At 48.2% G+C, this 25,121-nt stretch overlaps 2 protein-coding genes across 5 annotated transcripts in view; one reads left to right on the plus strand and one right to left on the minus strand.

Moving 5' to 3' along the window:
* Positions 1-719: 719 nt before the first annotated feature.
* On the minus strand, positions 720-5,998 carry LOC133117960 (molecular chaperone MKKS-like). The gene is made up of 5 exons (XM_061227510.1): positions 5,276-5,998; positions 3,716-4,780; positions 2,747-2,928; positions 2,288-2,403; positions 720-1,933 (listed from the first exon to the last, which is right to left on the minus strand). Exons 2-5 carry the CDS (start codon positions 4,698-4,700, stop codon positions 1,504-1,506), a joined length of 1,713 nt encoding a protein of 570 aa, XP_061083494.1. The 5' UTR covers positions 4,701-4,780; positions 5,276-5,998; the 3' UTR covers positions 720-1,503.
* Positions 5,701-25,121, plus strand: part of slx4ip (SLX4 interacting protein) — a 30,898-nt gene continuing 11,477 nt past the window's right edge. For 2 of the 4 annotated variants that reach the window (XM_061227511.1, XM_061227512.1), the window contains exons 1-4: positions 6,142-6,245; positions 8,608-8,647; positions 19,587-19,676; positions 20,455-20,581. In XM_061227511.1, the coding sequence (XP_061083495.1) occupies positions 6,169-6,245; positions 8,608-8,647; positions 19,587-19,676; positions 20,455-20,581 (334 nt within the window). In that variant the 5' untranslated portion in view covers positions 6,142-6,168. Of the gene's footprint in view, positions 5,776-6,136; positions 6,250-8,607; positions 8,648-19,586; positions 19,677-20,454; positions 20,582-25,121 lie in introns of those variants that run through there. The other 2 variants (XM_061227515.1, XM_061227514.1) reach the window with 2 other exon arrangements.

A 25,121-nucleotide genomic window follows, 5' to 3' on the forward strand; every position in this document is an offset into this window, starting at 1 on the left:
CGGAATTGGCTACGTGATAGGGTATTGTGGGAAGTATTTGATTGAGTCTTTTAAATTCATTAAAGGGATTAACAAAGTGAATTATAGGTAATTCTTTAGGTTGGGATCGGTTAGCAGAACGAGAGGGCACAAATAATGGTAACTGGACTTGTGCCTTTACAGATAGTAGAAAGCATTTTTTCACACAGCAAGTTGTCAATGTGTGGAATAGCTTGCCAGGACATGTAGAGGAGGCTTGATATGGTGTTAGATTCAATTTAGCTTTTAGGCAAACTAAGCAGTAGGTACACTTAGTGGTAGGAAAAGGCAAGCATTTCTGGGCTGAATGCCCCGTTCACGTCATTACCTTATGTTATGTTACGCTATTATTAACTTCTTAGATGGTTGAAAAGTAAACATTAATTCTCAAAGCCCAATGGGAACTTGCGGGTTAACACTGCATTTCAACTGAATGCTTGAAGCCAAGAGATTGTCCAGTCTTGACATCATATCCTGTCCAGTTCTTTTCCTCTTGCCTCACACAGACCACAGGTAAAGGCCGCTTTAAGCATTTCCTCCTCACACACAATGACACAATGGTGGGACTGCAGTACATTTAATGCAGACAGTTTACACATTAAACCACACTAAATGAATTCATAAGTAGAATAAATGCATTTGAAATGGGCTGGTGTTCTGGGTAAATAAAACATTCCCTTCCAAGTTCCCTGGCCAACAGCCAAACAAAGCAACACATTGTCAGTTTCCTCGGTTTCCTTGTTAGAAAGTACATATACAAGTATACGATGTATGTGTATATGCTGGGAAATTCAGAATTTTATTTGTCGCTATTTCTGCACTTAAAAGACCTGATAAAATATATATAACAAAATATATAAATATCAAATATAACCAGCTATTCTGGTAAAGAAGCACCAAGTAAAATTTGGTAGCTATATCTTTAACAAAATAGCTTATGTAGCATGAAGAAAGAAGATTGACCTGAATGTTTTTTTAAAACACAATTTTCTTTCCTCCAAACTTTTGTAATTATTCATTATTATTAATACTTTGCAGTACTGTCACCTACAATAGTAATAGTAGAATTGTAATAGCAAAACTAGTTACAGCACCACAACAGCGTAAGATCAACCAATTATTACCAGTCAATGCTGCCATCTAGTGTTGAAATCTTAGTACTACATTCATGATGGTGAACGTCCCTGTGTATGCTGGTTTTTGTTTCAACCACAATTGCAATCCTGTTTAATTGTCAAAGCTGTACATTTTTCTTTTGGTATTTGGAGGGAGTATTTACCCTCTTAAGCCAGATTGTGCTATATTTAGCAAAACAGCTTTGCATGCCACAAACAATAAAACATCCGTGTTCATATTGTGCCGGTGAATCTCTGCCCCTTGTTCTGGAGTGCCGAGTTATGCGAATGCTGTCCCCTGCCGAGGAGTCACTCCCACCTATTCCAACGAGCAAAAGTACGAACATCAAACTACAACACAAAACCCGGGTCAGTTGACATCCTGGACGATGTACTTCAGGTCCAGGATGAGATTGGCTGTCTCCACGGCGACCTGCAGAGCGTTGCGCTTGGCGGGAAACGAGTCGAGCACTCGCGGCTGGGCGTCAGTGCCGTCTGTGGCCACAGGGGGCGCCGGTGAGAAGGCGGGGTGCTCCGTGCTGAGAGGGCTCCACTCCAGCCCTCCCCGGGGGGGGGTGGCCCCACACCCGCAGGGCCCCAGCACGTCCCTCCAGGGGCCCGCGGGGGCCGCTCCCTCAGCGACGGCCCAGCAGTGTCCGTGGGACAGGTCCACCAGCCGCGCCCCGCCGTCGTGCTCCAGCGCCGTCGCCACGGCGACCAGCGAGCGCCGGAAGGCCTCGGCCGCCAGGAGGTAGTCTGAGCGCGTGCAGTGCAGCTCGGCAGCGGCGTCGGACGCACGGCTAAGGCTCTGTGAGGGGAGGGGCCGCCACACGCTTCAGCGTCCCGCTGTCAATCACCCCCGCAAACACACACACACACACTGACTCTGACCTAAACTCAACTAAGTGAGCTCACCATGTTCCCATCGGTGCAGACACACTGACATAAACTCACTGTGTGTGGATGGGCAGAACATGCAAATAGAGCATGATAGTGTGTGTGGATGGGCAGAACATGCAAATAGAGCATGATAGTGTGTGTGGATGGGTGGTACATGGAAATACCGCAGGATAGCATGATGGTGTGTGTGGATGGGTGGTACATGCATGATAGTGTGTGTGGATGGGTGGAACATGCTAATAGAGCAGGTGAGCTGTACCTGGTATCTGATGTAGGCGCTCAGGTGTGTTTCGGTGCACCCTCCTCCCAGCAGGGCCCAGGGCTCCTTCAGCGTCTGTCTCAGGACGTGCTCCGCGCTCTCACACGCCACCTGCAGGACAGCTGCCGTTACTGCACGCTTCACAAGGGAAAAACAAAAACAGTCTCTAAAGCTAATGGCGCAGTCACTGCTGCTTTCAGAAGGGTCTGCTCTGACCATTCCACGTTCGTGCATGCCCAGAATAACGGGTTCAGTTTTGACGCATTGTTCAGCTGTGACGTGCTTGTGGTCATCTTGGAAACACGGTCTGCCCTGGAGATGCCCGACATTCCGACTTGGAATGACGACACCTACATTCTAAAGGACTTTTTGGAAACTGCTGACTCCCGAGGTGCCAGGAAGGCGAGGCCTGCACGCTGAGGGTGGGGCAGCCTGAGTGAAGGGAGTCGGGTACCTTGAGCTCGCTGAGGGCGGTGTCGGTGCGATGGCAGAGCAGCAGGGTGCAGCAGGAGGGGTCCCCGCAGGGCAGCAGCTGGAGCATCTCTCTGGACCCGCAACGCTGCAGCGCCAGCCCAGCGAGCTGCCCGTAGCACTGGACCGGGACTGGGGTCCGGAACGAGCCCACCGCCTGGGCCCCTGCCCCAAAAGAGAACAGCCCACCCCACAGAGCAGAAGCTATTTTAAAACCACTTACATCTGCTCTGCCACATACAGAAGCCATTTTAAAACCAGTTACATTCACTTTGCCATATACGGAAGCCATTTTAAAACCAGTTACATCCGCTTTGCGATGTACAACTAATTCATATTTTCATTGCGGGGTCCCTGTTTTCTGTCAAAATCGAACAAAGATGTGTGACTCATTTTATGTTGAGGGTCAATATCCAAGACCAAATTTTCTGTAGTTGATGTTATAATCTAACTTTGGTGAAAATGTAAACCATTTTAAAATATAGGTTTTCAAGATTATATTCACTCATAACTCTGTTAAATTTCATTTTGGGGAACATAATAATATACTCATAATAATAATGTAAAAGATAGAGCTGGTGAAAACTTACAAGAACCAATTATTAGTACCTACAGTAATGTACTTGCAGTAATGTACCTACAGTAATGTACCTGCAGTAATGTACCTACAGTAATGTACCTGCAGTAATGGAGACAGGGCAAGTCATGCTAATTAGTGCAAACTTTGTTAGCCCATGGCCTGTAAGACCATCAGCTCCAGGGGTTTCTTATGAGAACAAGTCAGCAAGTCAAATCTCATTAAAATCAGTGACAATGCCGTTCAAAAGTGTTGAGTTGACATGGACTTGGAGGAATCTAGAATTGAGAACAAAGGCTGCACACTGCAATGCTCCAGTACAATAGTTTTTATGAGCCAACGTTTCGGCAGCAAGCTGCCTGAGCCAGGGCATACCCGACAGCCGGAAGAGTGGCTCCATGAGGGCGATGCCCAGCCTCTCCAGCACGACCACGCCTCTCCTCCTCAGGTACTGCTGCAGCACGGGGTGTACCACCCGCTGGCAGGCCAGCACCCGCACCCCGTCCCGCACCGCCTGCTCCCCCAACCCCAGCAGCTGCTCCAGGACCGTCTCCTCCAGGCTGACCTCCCGGTCCACCTCCAGCGTCCCCTCCCCTGCCTCCGGGAGGTCCCCCGCCAGCGAGGCGCTGAACAGGGCCAGCCTGAGGGGCCCCTCCGCCGGCTGCTCGACGTCGGCGGGGCCGAGCGATTCGGGCGCGTCCACGAGCAGCCCCGGGAACACCGCGGCGTCCCCCACGGGCCTACCCTCGACGGAAACCACCGCCACCTTCCCCAGGGACACGGGCCCCGGGGCGCTGCAGGGCACCGTGTGGAGGAAGGCCCGCACCACCTGGGTGCTGACGTGCCGGGCCTCTGCGTCCGTCAGCATGCAGGCCGGTTTAGCCGCTACGACGGTCCGCGCCAAGGCTAGCAGGTCTCGGCTGCTGCCCAAATCCACCGGCACCTTGCAGCCGCAGTCGTCCCGGCTGAGGTAGTCGCTGCACAGGCCCAGGAGGTGCCTGTACGCGAGGGCGACCGTGGCGGGCTGGACGGAGAGCCCTCGGGCGTGGTCCACCAGGGCGGACGCCACGATGCCGGCGAACAGGCCACAGTCGCTGTAGCGGGAGACGTGGTGGAGCACGGAGGCGGTCAGTAGTTTGGGGATGGGGTGGGACAGGGTGAGGGCCCTCAGGAGCACGCCCGAGGTGGAGGTGGTCAGGACGGGGCCCCCCACACTGTTGTGGACCTGCTTGAGCCGGCCACAGGGCCCGAAGCTGGAGGCCAGGACCTGCCGCAGAACGGCCATCTTACGGCAGACCTCGTCATCTGTCAGAGGGTCGCTGGTGCAGACAGACGGCTGCTTCTGGGCGAGGCGGGACATCTTCCCAAACACCACACCACAGGAGGTGGATGCTTAAACATGAGCATGAGTCTGAATATATGCACGAAACATCCAGAAATCTGAAGAAACACAATGAATGTCAATGTTTTAACCTAATTTGTAAGTTTCCATTAAAAGTAATTCCACATTATTTGACTGAAATACAATCTATTGTCTGTTTTTATCCAGTTGACCCTTAATTCCACTGTTTGTTTTCCAGTCTGTGGTACTATCTGCTCTATTCAGCTTTCTCTGTATCGCCTCCATCCCTAAGTGGAAGGAACATGCATTTTAACATGTCTACTGATCTCACCAGAGAAACTTGGCACTCATGTCTAAGCACAATATATCATCATCAACTTCCAGGCATTGTTGCCTTCAGTGGGCATTGCCTACACCACGATACAGTTACACTCTAGATAACTGAAGTACCCGGCAACCGTTCCGTTTCTACGTATTCCAAGTCAAGGAAGGAATGGCACAAACTTAAAGTTTTGTTCTATTATTAGCGACCAACTAAACACACACCTTGCCCACATGCTGTACATACATACATGTGTTTCAGAAGTACTTACCTAGCTAGCTACCTTTCTGGTGTAACTTAGGATGTGATTTGGTCCTTAGATTCCAAAGTCAGGTGCCCACAGTTACTAACTGAGTTAGATATGTCTAGGACGCATTGCACTGCTAAGACTAAACATACAATCAATGCACGCAGGAAAATAATTGTGCATGTTTTTCTTCTAACAATACTGAGACGGGATTACAGCTAGCTAGCTATAGTCAGCTAAATTAACGGTTCACTATTCCTGGCAATAATTTATATGGGGCTAGCTAGCTAGCTAATGAACAAAACTAGAGTAACATTAGCGCACTGGCCAATGAGCTCCATGCCAATGAACGAAAACCTAATCCAAACGCATTTTACTGGCTGTACTGTGAATTACGAATGACAACCAGCTATCTAGCTAACTGTAATGTTTATAAAAAATAGGTAATCTAGCTAGCCATGCTGGCTAAACTACGACCAAGAGTAACATGGTGCCACCTGATGGTAATCATCCTTCTTACCAGAGTAAGCATACATAATTATTTCCTCGGTGAATTATATAGTTCCGATTACTACTGGGCATAGTTTCAGAAGGTTCCTGCAATTGTTGTTGAGTTCACACATGCCTTGTGAAATTGTTTTACATATCTTGTTGATGGCACTATCAGTGGTTGCTATGGAGAATTTTCGTTTGGTCCTTTTTCAGAACGATCGAAATCCTCTGATTATCCTAATGTAGTTTTGCAGAAAAAAAAATCCTTCCATTAATATTATAACTACAAATAAATAAGTATAACTCAATTTGATAATATAATACTTGAAACAAAAATCCACCGTTTATTATAAATAGCAGGTTTCTGTAACGCAGATTGGATCAACGGTAATATGGAAAGGCTTCTTTATAACCAGCTAAACCTCATGGGGTCCTTACATCATATGACGACCATTCAAACGAAACTGTGGCGCGTAATGATTTTGGGCTGCTGTCACAAGTTGTAAGTACGTGAATCGTATATGTATCTTAATGATGTAAACTGACATTCCGATTTTAGGTAACTATATACAGGGGGACTTTGTGTTAGCGAAATTAAGTTACCGTTAGGTGTCTGGATCCACCGTAGCAGAACTACTGTGTCTAACTAAAAGCATTTTGTGTATAAGATTTTGCATCGGGCTGTTTCTGGGCCACTCCTCCTTACTCATAAATATTTGATTGTATTCTTGCACAGCTATGTACGGCCCCGCCACATTATGTCACTGGGGTGAAGATCTCTACTTTGAATTTCTAAAACCCTGATTTTTTTCTTTTTCAGCTTTTCAGTCGTAGATTTCACAACAATGACAAATGAATAACAATATTCAGAAACTGACAATAACACTTAACCTGGTCCCAACCTTTGAAGAATATATTTAGGTTAATTGTGTTGGTGGTCTGGTGTTGCATTTACAGACGTGTACATTGTGTGTGGTCTTGTACTCTTTCAGTCTCAGTCTTGTCTTGGTCTTGACTACTACTACCTCACCCTTTTGTATTTGACATTTTTTAATGCATGTTAACCTATATGAGAGGGTTAGAATGTGGTTTGATGAACCAAATTGACCAACCATTCAGGGACTGGGGCCATCAAAGTTGACCCAACTGGACCCCCCCCCCCCCCCCCCCCCCCTGTAAAAGGACATGGATATTTATTAAAGAATAAAGAATAAACATAGCCGTAAGGTTCTCTTTACCGGAGAGCTGAGCTTAACAAATGTTCTTTTTTCTTAAACATGCACTTCATAGGCAACATTAAGGATTCATCTGTTAGACTGGCTTAACCACAATATACCCAGGACTCTGCTGTTGCTGAACCAGTAATGGGTACCACATGAAAATGTCAGGAGATGTAAAGCATTGTCTACCCATATTTACATATTTAAAAATCATTTCAAAGAGTTCAAAGAGCATATACACATTTTCTTTATTACATTTTTCTAAAAATCATGTAATTTGCACAAGTATTTATTTTGGATCAAAAGTATCTAAGTACATAACCTTGTTTGTAAGCTTTCAGATATAAAGAGAACCATGATGTTATTTAGTATTTGTTATGGATTTATCTGTGTCCTTAGCTAGGGTGTTGGGTATTGCATGGGTAAACATTGAGGGCCCCTGTCTCCTGAATGGTCGGTCATTCTTGTTAATAAAACCACATTCTCTCACTCTCATATAAGCTAACATGAATAAAACAAATTAGTTCAGATCTAATAGGAAGCGGTCAGAAAGTAATTGATTGCTGACGGAATGCCCCTTATGTTTGGTATAAGCTGTGACTCTAGAGTTTTAATTTGTGGTTGGTTTGGGAATGTGAACCATCTCAGAATTCCAGGGTTCCATTCCAACAAAAGCTTGTGCCTTTTTTTTCCAAAATGAACAAACAAATGTTTTTCAGTTGTGGAATGAGACAATTAAACTTTCCATAAAAATGTGATAATCAAGTAATTTGCGTGTAATGTTCTTCTTTTTCTCTTGTTGGAGCCTTGCGGCTGGGTCTCTTAATTGCTGTATGCTGCATTTGTGTTTTGTAGGCTGGTAAATATTCCAGGGGGATTTGTGTTATAATCTGCCAACAGTTAAACTGTACTGAAAGAGTACAGAAAGTACTGTACCCTTATGTTTTATTGGTCAAATAGAAATCCTCGAATTAAAGTGACATCTAATGACTAGGCTTGTTTTCTTCAGAAATTGTTAAATTGAGTTAAAGGTTTGTCTTTGACTTGATGGGAAATTGCAGTGGCATCATTAAATCCACTCATTAAAATTAAATCAAGAACTCTAAATTTTGTTTCATTTTGCAGTTGTGCCAGTATGTCACTGGTCCCCAGTCAAAGTGGTCCCTGCCCAGTTTTACGGCTTTAGAATTTAGGATGGCTGTGCTTATCCCATCATGTTAGTGTAGCAAAGCAGAACCACAAGGTAATTAAGCAAGCTGCAGTATTTCAACATAGTCTCTGCTGTTGCAGATTAGTATTATCCATTTTATAGGTGGAGCAATAATTTATTTTAAGAGGCATGGGGTGGGTAGAATATTTTACAGTGCTGAATCTGTCTGGGTTTCCAGATATCATACCAAGCTGTTAAGTCATTGTGCTTATACACAAAACAGACAAAAATAAGATTTCACGTCTGGCGGTAAAACATCTGTTAAATTGTAATTGGTCAAAGGCCTGTTCTGGACTGAGACTTTTCAGTTAAGTAAAGTAATATGTCGTTCTTAGTTTATTGATGTTTGTTGACTATTGCAAACTTAAAGCATATTTCTGAAATATACCATACCATATTTGCATCGCTAACTTCCTTTGGCACTTGATTTCCAGGTTGATGTCCAGAATGCCTCCTACCAAGTTTGTGCTCAAGGTATGTGCTAAGCTTGCATCATGCTGAGGTTCTATTGCTGTATTTGTTTAGATGGCACATTAGAAAAGGGCAGCTGTAGCTGAATATTGGTGTCATTGTAGATGGCAGTGCCTCTGGTATATGCCCCCTCTTACACCTTCTTTGGTAAATTAGCCGCATACGTTCATGATTAAGCAGATTTCATCAAGGAACTGCATCAATGTGGAGTTTTTAAAAGTCCAAATTTATTTTAAATAAGAAAAGAATGTAAGAAGTGACTATTTTATTGCCAGTAGAGGGGGCTGTTGACTCTGGATTTCGGTGATAGTCATCTGTGTGTTTCTGACTCTATGACTCCTGCAGTTAGACTGTAACACATGGGATTAACCATAAAAGACCACTGTTTTACAACAAGCACAAACTAGCAATCCAGTGACGACATGAGTCAAGAGTTTTTGGAATCTCTCTACGCAGAGAAATGTTCAGCGTTAAATCAAATGTCACAGAGTATGTAAGAAAAGAAAAAAAATCAAAGGACATCTAAATCCATGTGGGAAATTGTCTTATGGTCTGATGAGTCCTGGGCTGAACTTCTAAATTTGGCCTTTTAAATTCGAGAAGATATGTTTGGGTTTATGGCTGCTTTTCTTCAGCTGGGACAGGGGCTCTAAGTCAGGGAAGAGGGGGGAATGAACAGCTCCAAATATCAAGATATTTTGGCACAAAACTTGCTAGCCTCTGTCAGAAAGTTGAAGATGAAGAGGAATTTAACCTTCCACACATGATAACGACCCAGAGCACACATCCAATCAACCGAGCAATGACTTCAGAAAAGGAAAATCAAAGTCCTGGAACGACTGTCTCAGAGCCCAGACCTCTGTCCCACTGAACCTTGGATTGACCTAAAGAGGGCTATGCACAGGGGACCCCCCTCATGATTTGATGGCGCTTGACGTTCCTCTGCAAGGAGGAGTGAGATATTATTGCAAAGTCCAGGTGTGTGAAGTTGATAGTCTTGTTACACTACATTACATTATTGGCATTTGGCAGACTCTCTTATCCAGAGCGACGTACAATTGATTAGACTAAGCAGGAGACAGTCCTCCCCTGGAGCAATGCAGGGTTGAGGGTCTTGCTCAAGGGCCCAACGGCTGTGCAGATCTTATTGTGGCTACACCGGGATTAGAACCACCGACCTTGCGTGTCCCAGTCATTTACCTTAACCACTCCGCTACACTACAGGCCGCCCTGTGCTTGTTAAAAAAGACTTACTGCTGTAATAAATGCAAAGGAAGCTTCCACAAAGCTTTAGTTCACAAGTGCAAACATGCAACCAGGGTATTCAATTATTCTCCTGAAAAATGATTTTTTTTTTTTTTTCGTTTTAATTTTGTTGGTTGAAAAGTCACATTTAAAGATGAAAAAAGTCAGACATGACTTCAGGCTTTATATCACAAGAAACTGCAATTTCAATAAGTGTCTGTGGATGCTATATACTTTATATCCAAGCTTTGTCATGGAAGCATAGGATTTTGCTTTTATCAGTTCTCTGATTGAACAAGAGTAAAGGGTCACTCATTGTTCCCACACATCCTTTAAAAGCATTTGAGGGAAATTCAAGGTTGTGAAAGTGATTGGATTTTGGGCAGAAGTACTGTTGGTGACTGTAATGCAGGATGCAATTTGAGGGCAGGATTATACTGTAGTTCAATAAAGGGTATTTATTTTTTCAACTAAAGAACAACGTAAAATCCTGAATGATGTCCCTGAAAATTCTCCTCAAAGATGCTGAAAACATCCTCTTAACTTTGTAACCACAAGAGAAACCGCCCTGTTGACCTGTAATAGGAAATCCAACATTCTGTCCCTCACTGGCATTACCCTTTCTGTTCCTCAGTGGTGTTACCCTTTCTGTTCCTCATTACCCTTTCTGTTCCTCAGTGTCATTACCCTTTCTGCTCCTCAGTGGTGTTACCCTTTCTGTTCCTCAGTGGTGTTACCCTTTCTGTTCCTCATTACCCTTTCTGTTCCTCAGTGTCATTACCCTTTCTGCTCCTCAGTGGTGTTACCCTTTCTATTCCTCATTACCCTTTCTGTTCCTTAGTGTCATTACTCCTTTCTGTTCCTCATTACCCTTTCTGTTTCTCATTGCCCTTTCTGTTCCTCAGTGGCGTTACTCCTTTCTGTTCCTCATTACCCTTTCTGTTCCTCAGTGGCGTTACTCCTTTCTGTTCCTCATTACCCTTTCTGCTCCTCAGTGGCGTTACTCCTTTCTGTTCCTCATTACCCTTTCTGTTCCTCAGTGTCATTACTCCTTTCTGTTCCTCGGTGGTAGTTCTCAGACATGGGCTGCCAGCGGCAAATGCCGTTCACTTGTGAGACATCAGTCAAATTACCCAGCTCCCTTTTCATTAGGGCCCAATTAACATTTTATTCCACAGGTCATATTCCATTTGAAGTGAAAAGCTGAGTCACTTCCTGTTACCCAGGGGACTCGGTGCTTCCCAGACGGAGCTCCGGCCAATGGGACTCGGGCTCCAGAGTCCGGCAGGATACCAGGAGTAATGCGCATCAGATGTGCGTCCCGACCGAGCGGGAAAGCCGCGGGTCTCTGTGTTGACATTTAATCTGCTGGGGGATTTAGACCCCAGGAATGTCGATGTCTGCGCTGATCGTGCGCGTCCCCTGTAATTGCGTGTGTGTCTCGGGCCGGCCTCCCTCCGTCCGCACACGCATTCCTGAGGAGGGGACGGGACGCGGGGTCGGCCGGCCTGTTTGCACTCTGCAGGAGCGCCGCAGAGAGAAACCACAGAGCAAGAGCTGCGGCGGTGCTGCGCAAATGCATGCTGGGATTTGTGTCAGCCACACGACTGACTCTCATCTGGGGAGGGCTGTCCTTTGTGAACCGCTGCGTGCTAGTGGCCTAGTTAAACTGAGAGGTTGAGATAGTCACACGACTCCACTCTTTCCTTTGAAAACCGGAGACTGGGCTGGGTTCGATTCAGTATTGTATGCTTTTTCCCTGACGTTCCCTTCCCTTGCTTCAAGGGGGGAATCCCCAAAATGCCCGGATGAGCCACGGAGGCCATGCCAAGCGGGGCTCGGTTCTGAATTATGAAAGGGGAGGAAGCGATTATATTCCCTTGCTGGTGTTTTTGAGTGAGTTTAAGAAATCCCTCAGTAACACCGACTGGTGTGTTTTTATTATTACTAAAAATGTGCTAGGCTGGTTCCAAAGTCCTCTGACTGATAAAGAAAATGCTTGTGCATGGAGCTTATTTTACTATAAGCTAGCACTTCCTGTAGGTTGAGAGGGCGGTTCAGTCCCTTTTTTGTTTGTTCGTCGTCTTTCCTGCCTTGCCGCACCTGTTTGCTCGTTGCGTGTCAGAAATGTAGTTGAGAAATACCTTCCTCGAGGGAAGACTGCAAGGGAAGGGAATGTGTTAAAGTGGAACTGAACCCAGCCCGGCTTTCAGTGCATGTGGGCACCGCAATGAAGGGCTGCCTTACCATTATTTAATGAGTTTTCTGCTGCTTTTTAAAGTGGTGCCAGCAGGTTGAATTCCATTTGAAGCAAACAAAACGACGAGTCACTTCCTGTTAAAAGGAGGCCTGGTTCTCAGCGTTCAAGTGTCTCGGCGTTAGAGCGTCCTGCTGTTTGTCTCCGCAGTTTTTGATCTTCTCAGCAGAGTCTCTGAGGGGATGCGTCCTCTCTGCGGAAAGCTGTTTTTAACTGCTCCGAAGCGGCCTGGCTCTCGGCTCTCTGCTCTAGCATTCGAGACGCCCGCACGACATCGATACGCTAAACTGCTCACTCCCCACAGGCACAGCGATGCCAGACCGCACACGTGAGGGACGTTCGATGATTCGGCAGTTTATTTAACCCCTTATGAGAGGATGTGATCTGGGCGTTACGTCTCCCTTAACATTTTGCGGAGGATTGACGGAGATCTGATGCCATAAGAGAGTCCTCGTCCTCGCCCTGACTCCTCTCTCGGCTCCGTCCGTGTCCAGGGGCGACTCTGACATGATGGTGCTGGTGGAGCCTCCCTCGGAGGCCTACCTGTCCACTCTTGCCGCCGCGGTCGGTTCCTGTCGTGAGACGTAACCCTTTTCATCGCCAAACAAGCAACGCTCCGGTGCAATGCCGTCATGAATGCGCACGGCTTTATTTACAAAACACATCTCCTATTTGAATACCCCACGCATACCTGTCTATTATGCGGCAGGATTATCTGCGGTCAGGTTTTGGCATAAATCTTGAATCCTGTTTTCACCTCTTCCTTCACCTATTATAGAGCTTTTTTAAAAAAAGGTTAAAAGTGCATCCCTTTCGGTGGAATGCCTGCCCAAGCCTGCGAGAGGGCCCATCCCATGGACGGCAACGCGCTCCAGCCGTGGATAACAACATTTTATCCAAAGCGGCATACAAAAAAAGTGTGTACCAAGGTCATGGAACAGGTCAGATAAGGTACAATTCACATAGGATTGGCTCTACAGCCATCAACATAAGTCTAGTACACATGGTCGATAGGCCAAGTCTGTAAGTAATATGGTCAGGAACTACAATACCAAGGGAAATGCACATTTAATAGCCATAGATGAAAGTACAACATATAACAAGGGGCTAAAGATTGAGACCGGTGAAAACAAGTGGCAACAGTGTAGGGGACTCCCACAAGGTACAGTGCGAAGAGCGTGGCAGTTGTTATGGGGATGGGGAGGTCGTTCCACCACTGGGGGGCTAGGGTGGCAATGCTCTGCAGTCGGGACAAGCGAGAGAAGGAAGGAAGGGGGGCGCCGTGACCCCTGGGTCTGGGAAAGAGGCACGGAGAGTTTTATGGACTGGACATCTGCGGTTGGTTAATGTTATCCCAGGACCTGAGAGCGGGACACACGCCCGCAGGCAAGCGGCCGGCGATGAAGGGAAGCTGGGAGAGAGGGAGATAAGCGGTGTAGACGAGAGGCCTGGGATCTGGCGGGGCGTCGCGATGCGCTCCGGAGACGGGCCCCGTCTGCGTTTCGCCGCTCTGTTTATTTACTGAGGTCCGCCGCGAAACAAAGCCCCGGCGCGCCCGCCTCTCCCTTCCGCCGTACGCCCGGCCGCGGGAAGCGGAAGGAGCCGTCAGCCAATCAGCCGCGGTCACGGCTTTTAAGGTTCTTCTGGAAGTTTTCTGTTTGTGTGTTTGGCACACCGAGCTGTCGTCACCTTTCGCAGAGGAGGAGAAGGTCTCCGGGAGGAGAGGAAGGGACAGGGTGTGCAGCGCAGGTTTAGTTTGAGGCCGCGTGGGAACAATAGTGGCTCTACTGGAAGTGCTGCAAGTTCTCTACACCTGAGCTGGTGTGTGGTGTGTGGTGTGTGTTCTGGTAAAATGGTGGTGGTTGAGGCGAGTTTCCCCCTCAACACTGAAAGTGCTTTGAGTGTCTAGAAAAGCGCTATATAAATCTAATGATGATCTGTACAGTGTTTCTGTGCTGAAGTGTTGGGGGTGTTTGGTATATAGTGTTTCTGTGCTGCAGTGTTGGGGGTGTTTGGTATATAGTGTTTCTGTGCTGCAGTGTTGGGGGGGTGTTGGGTATATAGTGTTTCTGTGCTGCAGTGTTGGGTATATAGTGTTTCTGTGCTGCAGTATTGGGGGGTGTTGGGTGTATAGTGTTTCTGTGCTGCAGTGTTGGGGGGTGTTGGGTATATAGTGTTTCTGTGCTGCACTGTTGGGGGGGTGTTGGGTATATAGTGTTTCTGTGCTGCAGTGTTGGGGGTGTTTGGTATATAGTGTTTCTGTGCTGCAGTGTTGGGGGTGTTTGGTATATAGTGTTTCTGTGCTGCACTGTTGGGGGGGTGTTGGGTATATAGTGTTTCTGTGCTGCAGTGTTGGGGGTGTTTGGTATATAGTGTTTCTGTGCTGCAGTGTTGGGGGTGTTTGGTATATAGTGTTTCTGTGCTGCACTGTTGGGGGGGTGTTGGGTATATAGTGTTTCTGTGCTGCAGTGTTGGGGGTGTTTGGTATATAGTGTTTCTGTGCTGCAGTGTTGGGGGTGTTGGGTATATAGTGTTTCTGTGCTGCAGTGTTGAGTATATAGTGTTTCTGTGCTGCAGTGTTGGGGGGGTGTTGGGTATATAGTGTTTCTGTGCTGCACTGTTGGGGGGGTGTTGGGTGTATAGTGTTTCTGTGCTGCAGTGTTGGGTGTATAGTGCTTCTGTGCTGCAGTGTTGGGGAGGTGTTGGGCACAGTGTGGGTGGGATTAACATACGTAGTCCAGAGCCCGGCTCCGCCCCACAGCCCTGGGAACGCAGGTCTGGCGGGGTCGCTCGGGGTCAGTCCCGGGGGTCAGAGGTCGTTGCCTGCACTCCTGAAAGCGGAGTCGTGATGTGCGTATCACATGATGGCCTTTTCCCAGAGGCCCTTGTCACACGGTCCTGACGGGCGGCTCTCAGGGTCTGAATGGACACGCTTGTGCGCTGGCCTACGTCTCTCCGCTGGATAAAAATCTCGGTTTTCTTATTTGGGGTTTGACGGTTGCACAATGCCATTCTTGTGCGGGTATGTTCCTTCACACGACCGACTTGTGAACTCACGCAAACCCAATCTGAAATAGTTTCTTATTTCTCCACTTCCCTTCATTGCCCAATGTTGACGAACTCTGCGTCATTTTTAAAGACCGCAGTCCAGTATTATTAATTGATTAATCACACAAAACGATGTTTTAAGTGAAATGTTTGCATTTGCTGAAAGCCTCAAAAGACAGGAAATTAAATCGACCAGTTCTAACGCTAACATCCTAACGCTACCACGCTCACTATAAAACTGCATAATTATTAATAATGGTGATGATTAGCATCGTTTTGTCATTAATAATATTTATAGTGTTGAGGTGGTAGCATGCTGTTGGAGCACTGTGCTGGCTGGTTCTTCACCCTACAGCCCCCCACTGCAGTCCAGCAGCACAATGCTTTTCTGTAACCGGAGACAGGGAATCAGAACCAGAGACCCAGCAGGTTAAGCCCTGTGGTATGGCTGTACTGCTCTGGCCCTGTTCTGGCCCGGTTCCTGAGTTCTGCAGCTGGACCCTGTTCTGCCTGGGTTTTCGACTGTTTCCCCCCACAGACTCCCTTTGTGTGAGGCATGAGGTGCCCATTCCTGCTCAGGAATCAGCAGAAGAATGTTTGCTCCTATGTTTCACTGAAGGCTAGAGTGTCAGTAACCTGGGCAATACCTTCCCTGGTGTGGGCAGACCAGGTCTGAGAAGGCTGCTGCTCTCTCACTATGACCAGTCTTACAGCCAGACGGTACTGTCTCAGGACAGCATGCACGATGGGAATCTGGTTTCAGACGAGGAGCACGAAAACAGTGATGCACTGCAAAAGAATGTTTGTCCGAACGGCCGTTTTTTGGTCTTGTAATAAGGCTTAAGATCTCATTTTGTTTCTCACATAGAAAATATTAGCTGTTACTGTTTGCTTGACAAGTTAAATTTTCTCACCCCATTGGCAAATCTTGAAAGGAGTCCAACTTTGTCACCTCATTGGCAGTTTGTTTGTGTCTCTTTTAGCAAAATAAATTATAGAAATAAGATTTTATGTCAAAGTATAAGACTAAGACTTGTTAAGACTGACTTACTTTTTAGTTTTTCTTTTTCAGTGTTGAGCCTGTTGTCAGTCGGTGATGAAATGTTTCTGTGGGAGCAGAAGGCTGTACAGAGCGGGGTTTTTGTGATCTCCAGGGTTGGGGTGGGGTGGGGTGGGGTGGGGCGGGGGGCGAGGCCAGCCGTCGGGGGGAGGGGGCTTTCGTTCGCTGGTTTGACGGGTGATTGACAGCCGCAGTCTAGCCCCGCTTGTCTTTCCCACGCCACGGCGATTGTCGAAACCAGTCAGCCGAAACCCCTGGCCAGTGGCGGCCTGCCAGGAGACAAAGGGCGAGGGGGAACCTATGTGAAACCGTCTTTGTTTCTGCAGACACATTTCAGCGCCGCGCCGGGCACGGGCACCGTCCCGGAACGTCTCGCTCGGCTCTGTCATTGGCCGGCGATCTGGTCTCCATTTAAAAGCCAGCTTCCCCCATTGTCCCAAAAGGACCCGTCGATACAACTTCATTTCCATTCCTGACATTGACATGGGATTGGCATATTCAACAAACAACGTGGAAGCCATTTCGGGGTGGTGGTTTACTGTGTGTGTGTGTGTGTGTGTGTGTGTGTGTGTGTCTTTCTTTGTTGTAAGATTCAATTCAAAACCCTGCCATTAAAGCAAAATGTTTTGTCTGGATTTTGTTAAGCCTCTGATAAATATGTCTTGCAGTTTAATATGAGCGTGTTTTTGGACATGATCCTTGTTCAGAATCATCCAGAATTTGTTCCTCAGTACTTAATTAGCAATAAGCTAACTCAATGACGGTCTTGTGACAGATGTTTCTAGGTCAGCCTCAAGGGGGCACTCTGCCATGTTTTGGTCTTTTATGTCTTTAAACGCAAAACAGGTTCCAGGGCTCAACTTGCATCTGTTCGCAAAATTGGACTTCAAAGGCAAGCGAACGTCACAATCTCTGCCAAAGCGATTCGCTGGTCGTTTCTCCCGTCAAGTGTACATTTCCAATCTATTGCTGATATGTGTGTAAAAAGACAACGGCGTATCTTCAGTGTTTTATTTATTTGTCTTTCTGGACGAAATTCCCCCGGCCGCCCACACTCCCGGTCGGGGTGGAGGTGCTGTTTTTGGCGGTGATGGCGGATATCAGTCAGCCGAAGCCGAGGGCAGCGTCCCGGCCCAGCGAGTGGGGGGCGCGGTGAGCCTCGCCGTGTTCGTGCAGGCGTGGCGGCTCCTCTCCCTTCTCCACGGCGACGGCGTGAGAAACGTCATCGGCTCTCCCCCCGCCCTCCGATCGGAGCGCTGATTTGGGGAGGATCGACCCAGTGGGCGAGAAGCCATTGAGAAACACTTAAAGCGACTGTCAGGCCCTACTCAAGTACGCGAGGGCTGACCCTTCCAGCTCCGCGAAATCTATTTCACACGTCGTTGCTTACTGAAATGTGTCACGGGGCGACATGGCTCAGGCAGTAAGAGCAGTCGTCTGGGTTGCCGGTTCGGTCCCCCGCTCGGGCTGTCGAAGTGTCCCTGAGCAAGACACCTAACCCCCAAATGCTCCTGACGAGCTGGTCGGCGCCTTGCATGGCAGCCAATCGCCGTCAGTGTGTGTGTGTGTATGAATGGGTGGATGGAGAAGCATCAATTGTACAGCACTTTGGATAAAGGCGCTCTATAAATGCCTGCCATTTACCATTTACCTGAAATTCTTAGCATAACACAAGTGTGAGCTACAGTGTCAAATGACGCAGAGAGGGGGCGCTATAGCAGGGAACAACAGGATAAAGTCATTTTCCATTTGTGCTTTCTTCCGCTCAGTCATTCACAACTGTCCTAGATCGCCCCCTCTTGAGGCCTCTGCTTTATGACGTCCACAGGGACATTACATGACATGACAGTCATTTAGCAGACGCTCTTATCCAGAGCCATGTACAATAAAGTACAAATCAGAACCAGGGACAAGTGCGCTGAAGACCCCAGAGGAACATACGATTCCAAGTCCCAGAGTGATCACATAGATAAAAATGGACCCTTGAAGAGTACATCAACTTTACAACTAGCATACCACGGTTGGCAGCTAGAATAGCCTGAATACTAAAATAATTATACACACAAGTGCAATTATAGCCTATAACATACACATGGCTAATTATAGCAGGGCGGTAGGGGGGGAAAGGTGCAGCCAGAAGAGATGAGGTAGAGTACATAAGTTGAGTACATGAGTACAGAAGTACATAAGTACGCATGTTCAGTATGTATAACCGCGTGTTTGCAATATGTTGTCCTGCTGCTGTAGCTGCCGTTCGCCCACTTGCGCAGGGTATGTCTCCAGCCCGTGATTAATCGAGGGAGAACACTGAGAGGAGGAAGGCTTCCAGCACGTTCCCCGCCCGCGGTGTCTGTTTCCTAGCCGCCGGGCGTGTGCACCTCACTGTCCTGCGCTGTCGGAGACGCCGTTCCTCTCCCGCGCGCTTCCGCCACGCAGCCGGCGGCCCCCTCAACCCTGCCCCGGGGGAGATTTATGGAGGACTGAGGCATCCCATGATCCATCACTGCGGCGGGCTGCTTTGGGGTGATGCTGAAGCCTATCTCTGCCTGGCTCTAAAGGCGTAACCCTATCTAAACCTGTGGCATCTTTGGGCCCCCGGGGGCTATAGTGACTTATTGTCTGTATTGCTGTGATGTAGGACTTCAGGAATTCACCCCAGCTACAGTCATGCACACCACCTCCCAGGTGAGGGTTACTGCATGAGAGGGCTGTGTGTCCCACACGTAGGCCTTTACCTGGGCGGGTGACCCATTTTAACAACGAAACAAAGTCAGACGTTTTCGACGAAAGGTGACTCCGCCAAAGCCCTCCACTGGTTCTCTTCGGCCAATTCTAATACATGACAGATTACTCTGTATAAGAAATGACCAGCTGTACGGTTTCTATTCTGCAATATGTTATTGAACATTTCTTCCTCAAAAATGTTTGCAAAAATTTGGTAGCATATTCAACCTTCTTTTCCGTTAGCTTGTGTTCACTGTGAACGGCTCTATGGTGGAGTTCAGTGACGGAGAACAAATGTGTATACACCAGGGCTTCCCATCGTATCCACAGAGGGCCGGTGTGGGTGAAGGGTATTGTTTTAACACTGTGCTCAGCTTATTAAGGTCATGATTGAAGAACATGATTAATTGATTAGTTAAGTCAGGTGTTGTAGTGGGAAGCCTGCATCAACATCAGATAAGATTGGGCACTGCTGGTTCAGACGGCACATCCTGCATTTGGAAGGGGGGGGGGGTGTTATTTGTGTGTGAAAGTTGGAGGGTGGATTGAGGTGAGGAGAGGGTGAGGGGGGTTTGTCTGTGGTCATTCATTATCCCTCCGTTCCGCAGTGTGGGAACTTCGCTGTCCTGGTGGATCTCCATGTTCTGCCCTCAGGGTCCGGGGAAGAGGCCAGCTGGTCTGCAGAGCAGCACAAGGAGGTATGGGTTGGGGGGGAGATCTGGACAGGTCTGTGAAATTTCTTTCTTTTTTTCTTTCTTTTTTTTTAAAGATGGCTTTTCATTGTTCCAGGGTCAAACCAAACCATCACCTCAAACACTCACACCCCACACACACGCAAACCCCACCCCGACCTCCCAGACCAGTCTCCTGTGAACTCTTTGTTCTTTGTCCATGTGTTTTGGAGTGAAGGTCACTTTTCTCACGCCTCAGAGTATAATGTTACTGTTGCACACCAGGTCAGTACTTACCTGCAGGGTTTTTTTTTGGGGGGGGGGGGGGGGGGGTGATGAAGGGTGGGTGGAGAGGAGGTTCTTTCACCCACATCACATTGAAAGGGACTTCTCCACTTCTCCTGTGTCTCAGCATGGTTCTTCATACCAGTGCTTTCATCAGTGAGTCTATCCAGCCCTACTGCTGCCTTCAATGTTTTCAGCAGACCTGGGTCAGAGATACATAACTGTTTTGGATTCAAATATGTTTCTGTGCTCAACTCATCATGCCTGGTGCAGCCGAGCCTGCAAGTAGGACCAAAAGGCAGGGTTTGCACTTTCTGAGAGTATTTCATAGTTTCCAATACACCAGACAAGCTCAGTAAAGTGAAAGTAAAGAGAAGCAATTTGAATCCAAAACAAATCAATGTATTTGACCCAGGTCTGGACTTCAGCCATTAAAAAGGTAAAGAAAACAGGAGGAGGAAGAGGAGGAGGAGGAGAAGTGGGGCGTGCAGTTGAGCCCCTGTTGTCCTCTGTCTTACAGGAAGTGAGCGAGATGATCAGAGATGTGGTGGATCAGAGAGTTCGCCACTTCCTGGAGACCAGACACCAGAAAGGTCAACCCAAGCCAAAGAAGGGCTTAACTCCGACCAGTCCCCTCTGTATTAAAGGTAACGCTTAGATTTATTATGCCTTTATGAATAAATTTGTTCAATTGTGTATTCATGAAGGGCTGTGTTCAATTACATTCATTCAAGCAGTTTTAAAAGAGTAATGTGACTCATTGTACCCCAAGATGGAAAACATTTAATTGCACCCAAAAATAACAGAATGATGCATAAATAAGCAAATCTGTACATTACAGGTAAAACAGAGCAGTTTGAGGATATTACATCTATGATGGTACAGAAGGTCTCAGAAGGCCATGTCATGTTGGATGTTTGGGCAGCATGTAGCCTAGTGGCTAAGGTACATGACTGGGACTCAGAAGGTTGGTGATTCAAGCTGCAGTGTAACTCCAACAAGATCAGTGCAGCTGTTGGGTACTTGAGCAAGGCTCTTTACCCAACATTGTTCCAGGGGGGTACCTTGCTTAGTCTAATCAACTGTAAGTCGCTTTGGATAAAAGTGTCAGCTAAAACACCGTAATGTAATGTGAGGGATGTGTTGATGAGTGGAGACTACCTGCCTGCCATAATGCCGAGGGGGGAAAAAAAGCAGACAAAAATGTCTGGCCTGTGCGTCTACCTGCTACCTGGCCCACACCTGGTCCTGGCTGTCCCACAGCGTCGCCCCAGCCGTCTCCCACAGACGGAGAACCTGGTGATTAGCGCGTTAGTCTGAGACAGTGCTAGATCACCTGCAGTACTGAGGGGGTCATTAGGCGGGGCAGCTGTAGTTAAACATCGCTGTCCCAGAGAGGCGTGGGCGGGGCGGCGGAACACTGGCTCTCACCTTCTACCGTTTCCCTGGAGACCGCCCCCCGCCCCCACTCTTGTCCCAAACGCCACAGTCTCGTACCCCTCCCCCCGTTAGTGCGGCGGCCTGCACAGGGCGTCCTGTACGCCTGGCTCCCACTGCGGGGCGTAAATCAGGGAGGCGCTCAACCTCTCGTTTCAGGTGCTAATCAGCCCGAGGGGGGTGCGGTAGGGTGCTGTTTGTCCTCTGCTCTTATTCGGCGAAACCCACACGAGACGGAGTGAATGACACACCACACACACCCTGCCCGGAGCCCATGGAACACGGGTGTAAAACTCCAGTCCTGGAGGGCCGCAGGGTCTGCTGGTTTTTTTTCGGGTGGTGTCAGCACCAGTGGTTCAAGTCACTGATTGGCTAAAGCGGCACGACTCAACTCCACGTCCTGCGGGCCTCTGTGTCTGCCGGTATTTGCTCCAACTGATTTCACTAATTATTTTATCTGCTTGGTTCAGATAATAAGCGAATTTGTGAAATCAGGTGGTGTAGCAAATGAGAGCGACAGAGAGCGGTCCAAGACAGATCCGTAGCGCACAGGTCTTGAGTTCTGCGTCAGGGTGGGAACCCGATAGGGGGAGACCCGGGCCCAGCCAATCACAGGCCTTGGACCGGCATGGGTACAAGCACCGTGACCACTTCAGCTGTTGCCACTTCAAACGAGCCGTCGCCAGCTTTTAGCATTCCTGGGCTCTGCTGTGTGTGTGTGTGTGTGTGTGTGCATGTGTGCGTGCGTATGTGTGTGTGCGCGCCTGTGTGTGTATGCGCGCGGACAGGCAGCCAGTAAAACGCAGTGAACGTGTCCGGGTAAAAAAAGGAAAAGAAGAAAAAAAGGCGTTGATACGGCCAGCGTGAGTCGGTGCCAGACCTCCAGTCTGGGGCGAGCAGCCATATCCCTGAGCGTGCTCAGTCTCTGTCTCCCTTCCCCTCTCCGCCCTGCCGGAGAATTCACAATTAGCTCACTGCCATTTTTATTTATTTGTGTTCTGGGGCTGGCTGGAGGGCCAGGGGCTTTCCCCTGTGCGTGCCCACCGCCCTGCTGTAGAACGGGACCTCTGGGCGGAGGAAGAGGAGGGGTGAGGAAGAGGAAGGTGAAGGGGCTCGACTGCAGTGTTTACAGAGAAGAGCTAATCAAGGGCAGCAGCATGATGTCGCCGCCGGCCCACCCAACGCACACTCCATCTTTGGACCCACACACGGGCTCAGTTTTCATTATGGCAGAAAAACAGCATCTGAAATCAAAATGGAGAAACCCGATGATTAAGTCTGGTTTGGTTTCATTCGTAAACTGGTAAACTCTTCTGCTCACATCAAAGAAGTTACGGACTTGTGCTTGGATGACTCTGCTACCTCAGTGGATTCTGGGGGAAGGGGAATCCCTGTAGAAACGGAAGGTTGCACATTGGCCTTTTCAGTTTCGTTAGGAATGCAAGTGAAGAACGTGAAATGAGCTCCTCAGCCCTCAGTTGGGTTCGAGGTTCGCGGGAGCAAGTGCCCCAAACTGCAGACGCCATGCAGTGAAATTGCAGAAAGGATGCTTTGCTGTTTGCTGTTTCAGAAGTTTCACCCTTAGAGTATATAATCTATAGAAACAACAATGCCAATAGAAACCTATGGGTAAAGACTCCACCACACAGGGCACCAGGAAGTGTCAGTTTCTCTCTGCTCATGCTCATTTGTGTCCTTGGTCACAGGAAAATGCAGGGCCAATTATGTGCCTCGATGGATGAACCAATGAACGCTTGGGCAGTTGACAAACGAGGGTACAAAGATTTTACGTTATGGGAAATAAAAACATCTATATCTTTGTCTATATACAGGGGGGGCCGAATCGGACCTGGAAAGAAATTATACTTCAAGATGAAGAAATTGAGCTCTCCTCGCTGCGTAGTGTAGCTTCCTGGTCTGCTGGGCCGGACTTCTGCAGTCCTGTCTCAGCTCCAGCATCCGAGCAGCGGTCAGTCTGGCTCGCACCACCGCCGCAACGGACCGGCCCCCTCTTTCCCAGACGGAGCCCGGCGAACTGTGCGAAACGCTCCTATCTGTCTCCCGGCGCGCGGCCAACAGCAGCCGAAACTGCGCAGGGCATTTTAAGGTCTCAATAACAGCTGATGTCTCAGCTCCGCAATTTACCGGTTCCCAGTGCCAAGTCCAGACGTTCCCCCCCCCCCCCCCCCCCTCCTCCCGCAGACCAGCCTTATCCTGGGAATTGGCACGGTCGAATCGCGAGGGAAGAGAGCACGCATATTTCCGAGCTTCACGGAGGACGTTGTTCGGGCTTAATGGGCTATATTGCAGCCGCTCTGAAATGAGTGGACTGGTCTGCAGTGAGACAGAGTCGCTCCGTGGGCTGGGTTCACAGGGAAATAAAGGGGCAGAATGCAAATGGGATTCTCTGCCACAAAGACGTCCTCTGATGTGAAACGCTAAATAGATCGCCCACCAGCCAGCTCACAAGTCTGCTCATTTGCGTTTAGTATTTCTGTTTTGTTTTTATTTTCTTAACCCCGGAGAGGCTGATGTTCCCGCTGTTATCCTTGTGGGCCCTAAAAACCACAGTAAGGGGAACAATGAAGTGATCTCTGCTGTCTTCCCCCACAAGTTCTAAACTTCAGATCGTCTTTGTTGCCAGAGGGCCCTGGGTTTCTCCTGAGCGTGTTCCCCTTTCAGTCCGAGTCATGTATTCATATCGTGATACTCGAAAGGCAGGGGCTAGGGACCCACCTCTCTGACCAATATTGTGAGAATGAGTTTGGCATACGAACAGCTCGGGCAGTTGTGCATTTGCATGCCGCATTGTGAAACACTGCTTGCTGCCAACCCTCTTTCTGTAACACCGCTCATTGTAAAGATGTATTACATTACATTACATTATTGGCATTTGGCAGACGCTCTGATCCAGAGCGACATATAGTTGATTAGACTAAGCAGGAGACAATCCTCCCCTGGAGCAATTCAGGGTTAAGGGCCTTGCTCAAGGGCCCAACGGCTGTGCGGATTTTATTGTAGCTACACCGGCATTAGAACCACGACCTTGCGTGTCCCAGTCATTTACCTTAACCACTACGCTACAGGCCACCCTATGCCAATATTAATTGTAGTTGAGCATCCCGCCTGTTTACACACGTCCTTGCGCTTCAGTGCGGAAGTGTCGGCGTTGGTCTGGAGCACAGGGGAGCAGCTCCCCGGGACGTTACCGCGGGAGTGAGCGTGGAGGCCCGTGTGAGCGAGGCCGGGGCAGCCTTCTCAGAGCGCAGCGCTGCGTACGGTTTGGGCGCGGGCCCTGAGCCGGGCTGTCCCACAGACGAGCAGTCTGGTCGGGCCTGCAGGCCCGTCACAGCGCCCCGCTGTTTCCACAGCGCTCCCGACCGCGGAGGATACTGTGTTAACCACACCCAGTTCGCCAGCAGATTTCCCACTGCGTCTGTCCCTGCCGAGAGTCGCCTGGAGTTGCTCAGTCAGCGATAGTCGAAATACCCCACCCCTCACTTTTGGCCTGCTTCTTCTTTAATAAATTGCTTGTACTGCTTGTTTACTTTTATAATGCATTACTTCATATGTGCATTACCCCATATGTGACCATAATATTTTGGCTCTCATAATCTGCATGTCTTAATGCCAAATTAAAAACTATAAAAATATAGTTTTTGAGCTTTAAAAAGAACTTTTAATGTCTTTTTGATTTGTATGTCTCAATGTCAAATGAAGTTTTATGTACAGTGCATCCGGAAAGTATTC

Source organism: Conger conger, chromosome 18, assembly GCF_963514075.1.
Source record: "Conger conger chromosome 18, fConCon1.1, whole genome shotgun sequence".
NCBI lineage: Eukaryota > Metazoa > Chordata > Actinopteri > Anguilliformes > Congridae > Conger > Conger conger.

Bases quoted from the DNA above. Each gene is read 5' to 3' on its own strand.
- LOC133117960 (XM_061227510.1), bottom strand. From the start codon at position 4,700: ATGTCCCGCCTCGCCCAGAAGCAGCCGTCTGTCTGCACCAGCGACCCT. The intron at 2,404-2,746 runs GTACCCGACTCC...GCTGTCCTGCAG, and splicing joins CCGCCCTCAGCGAGCTCAAG to GTGGCGTGTGAGAGCGCGGA. The intron at 1,934-2,287 runs GCTCACCTGCTC...ACAGAGCCTTAG, and splicing joins TACATCAGATACCAGGTACA to CCGTGCGTCCGACGCCGCTG.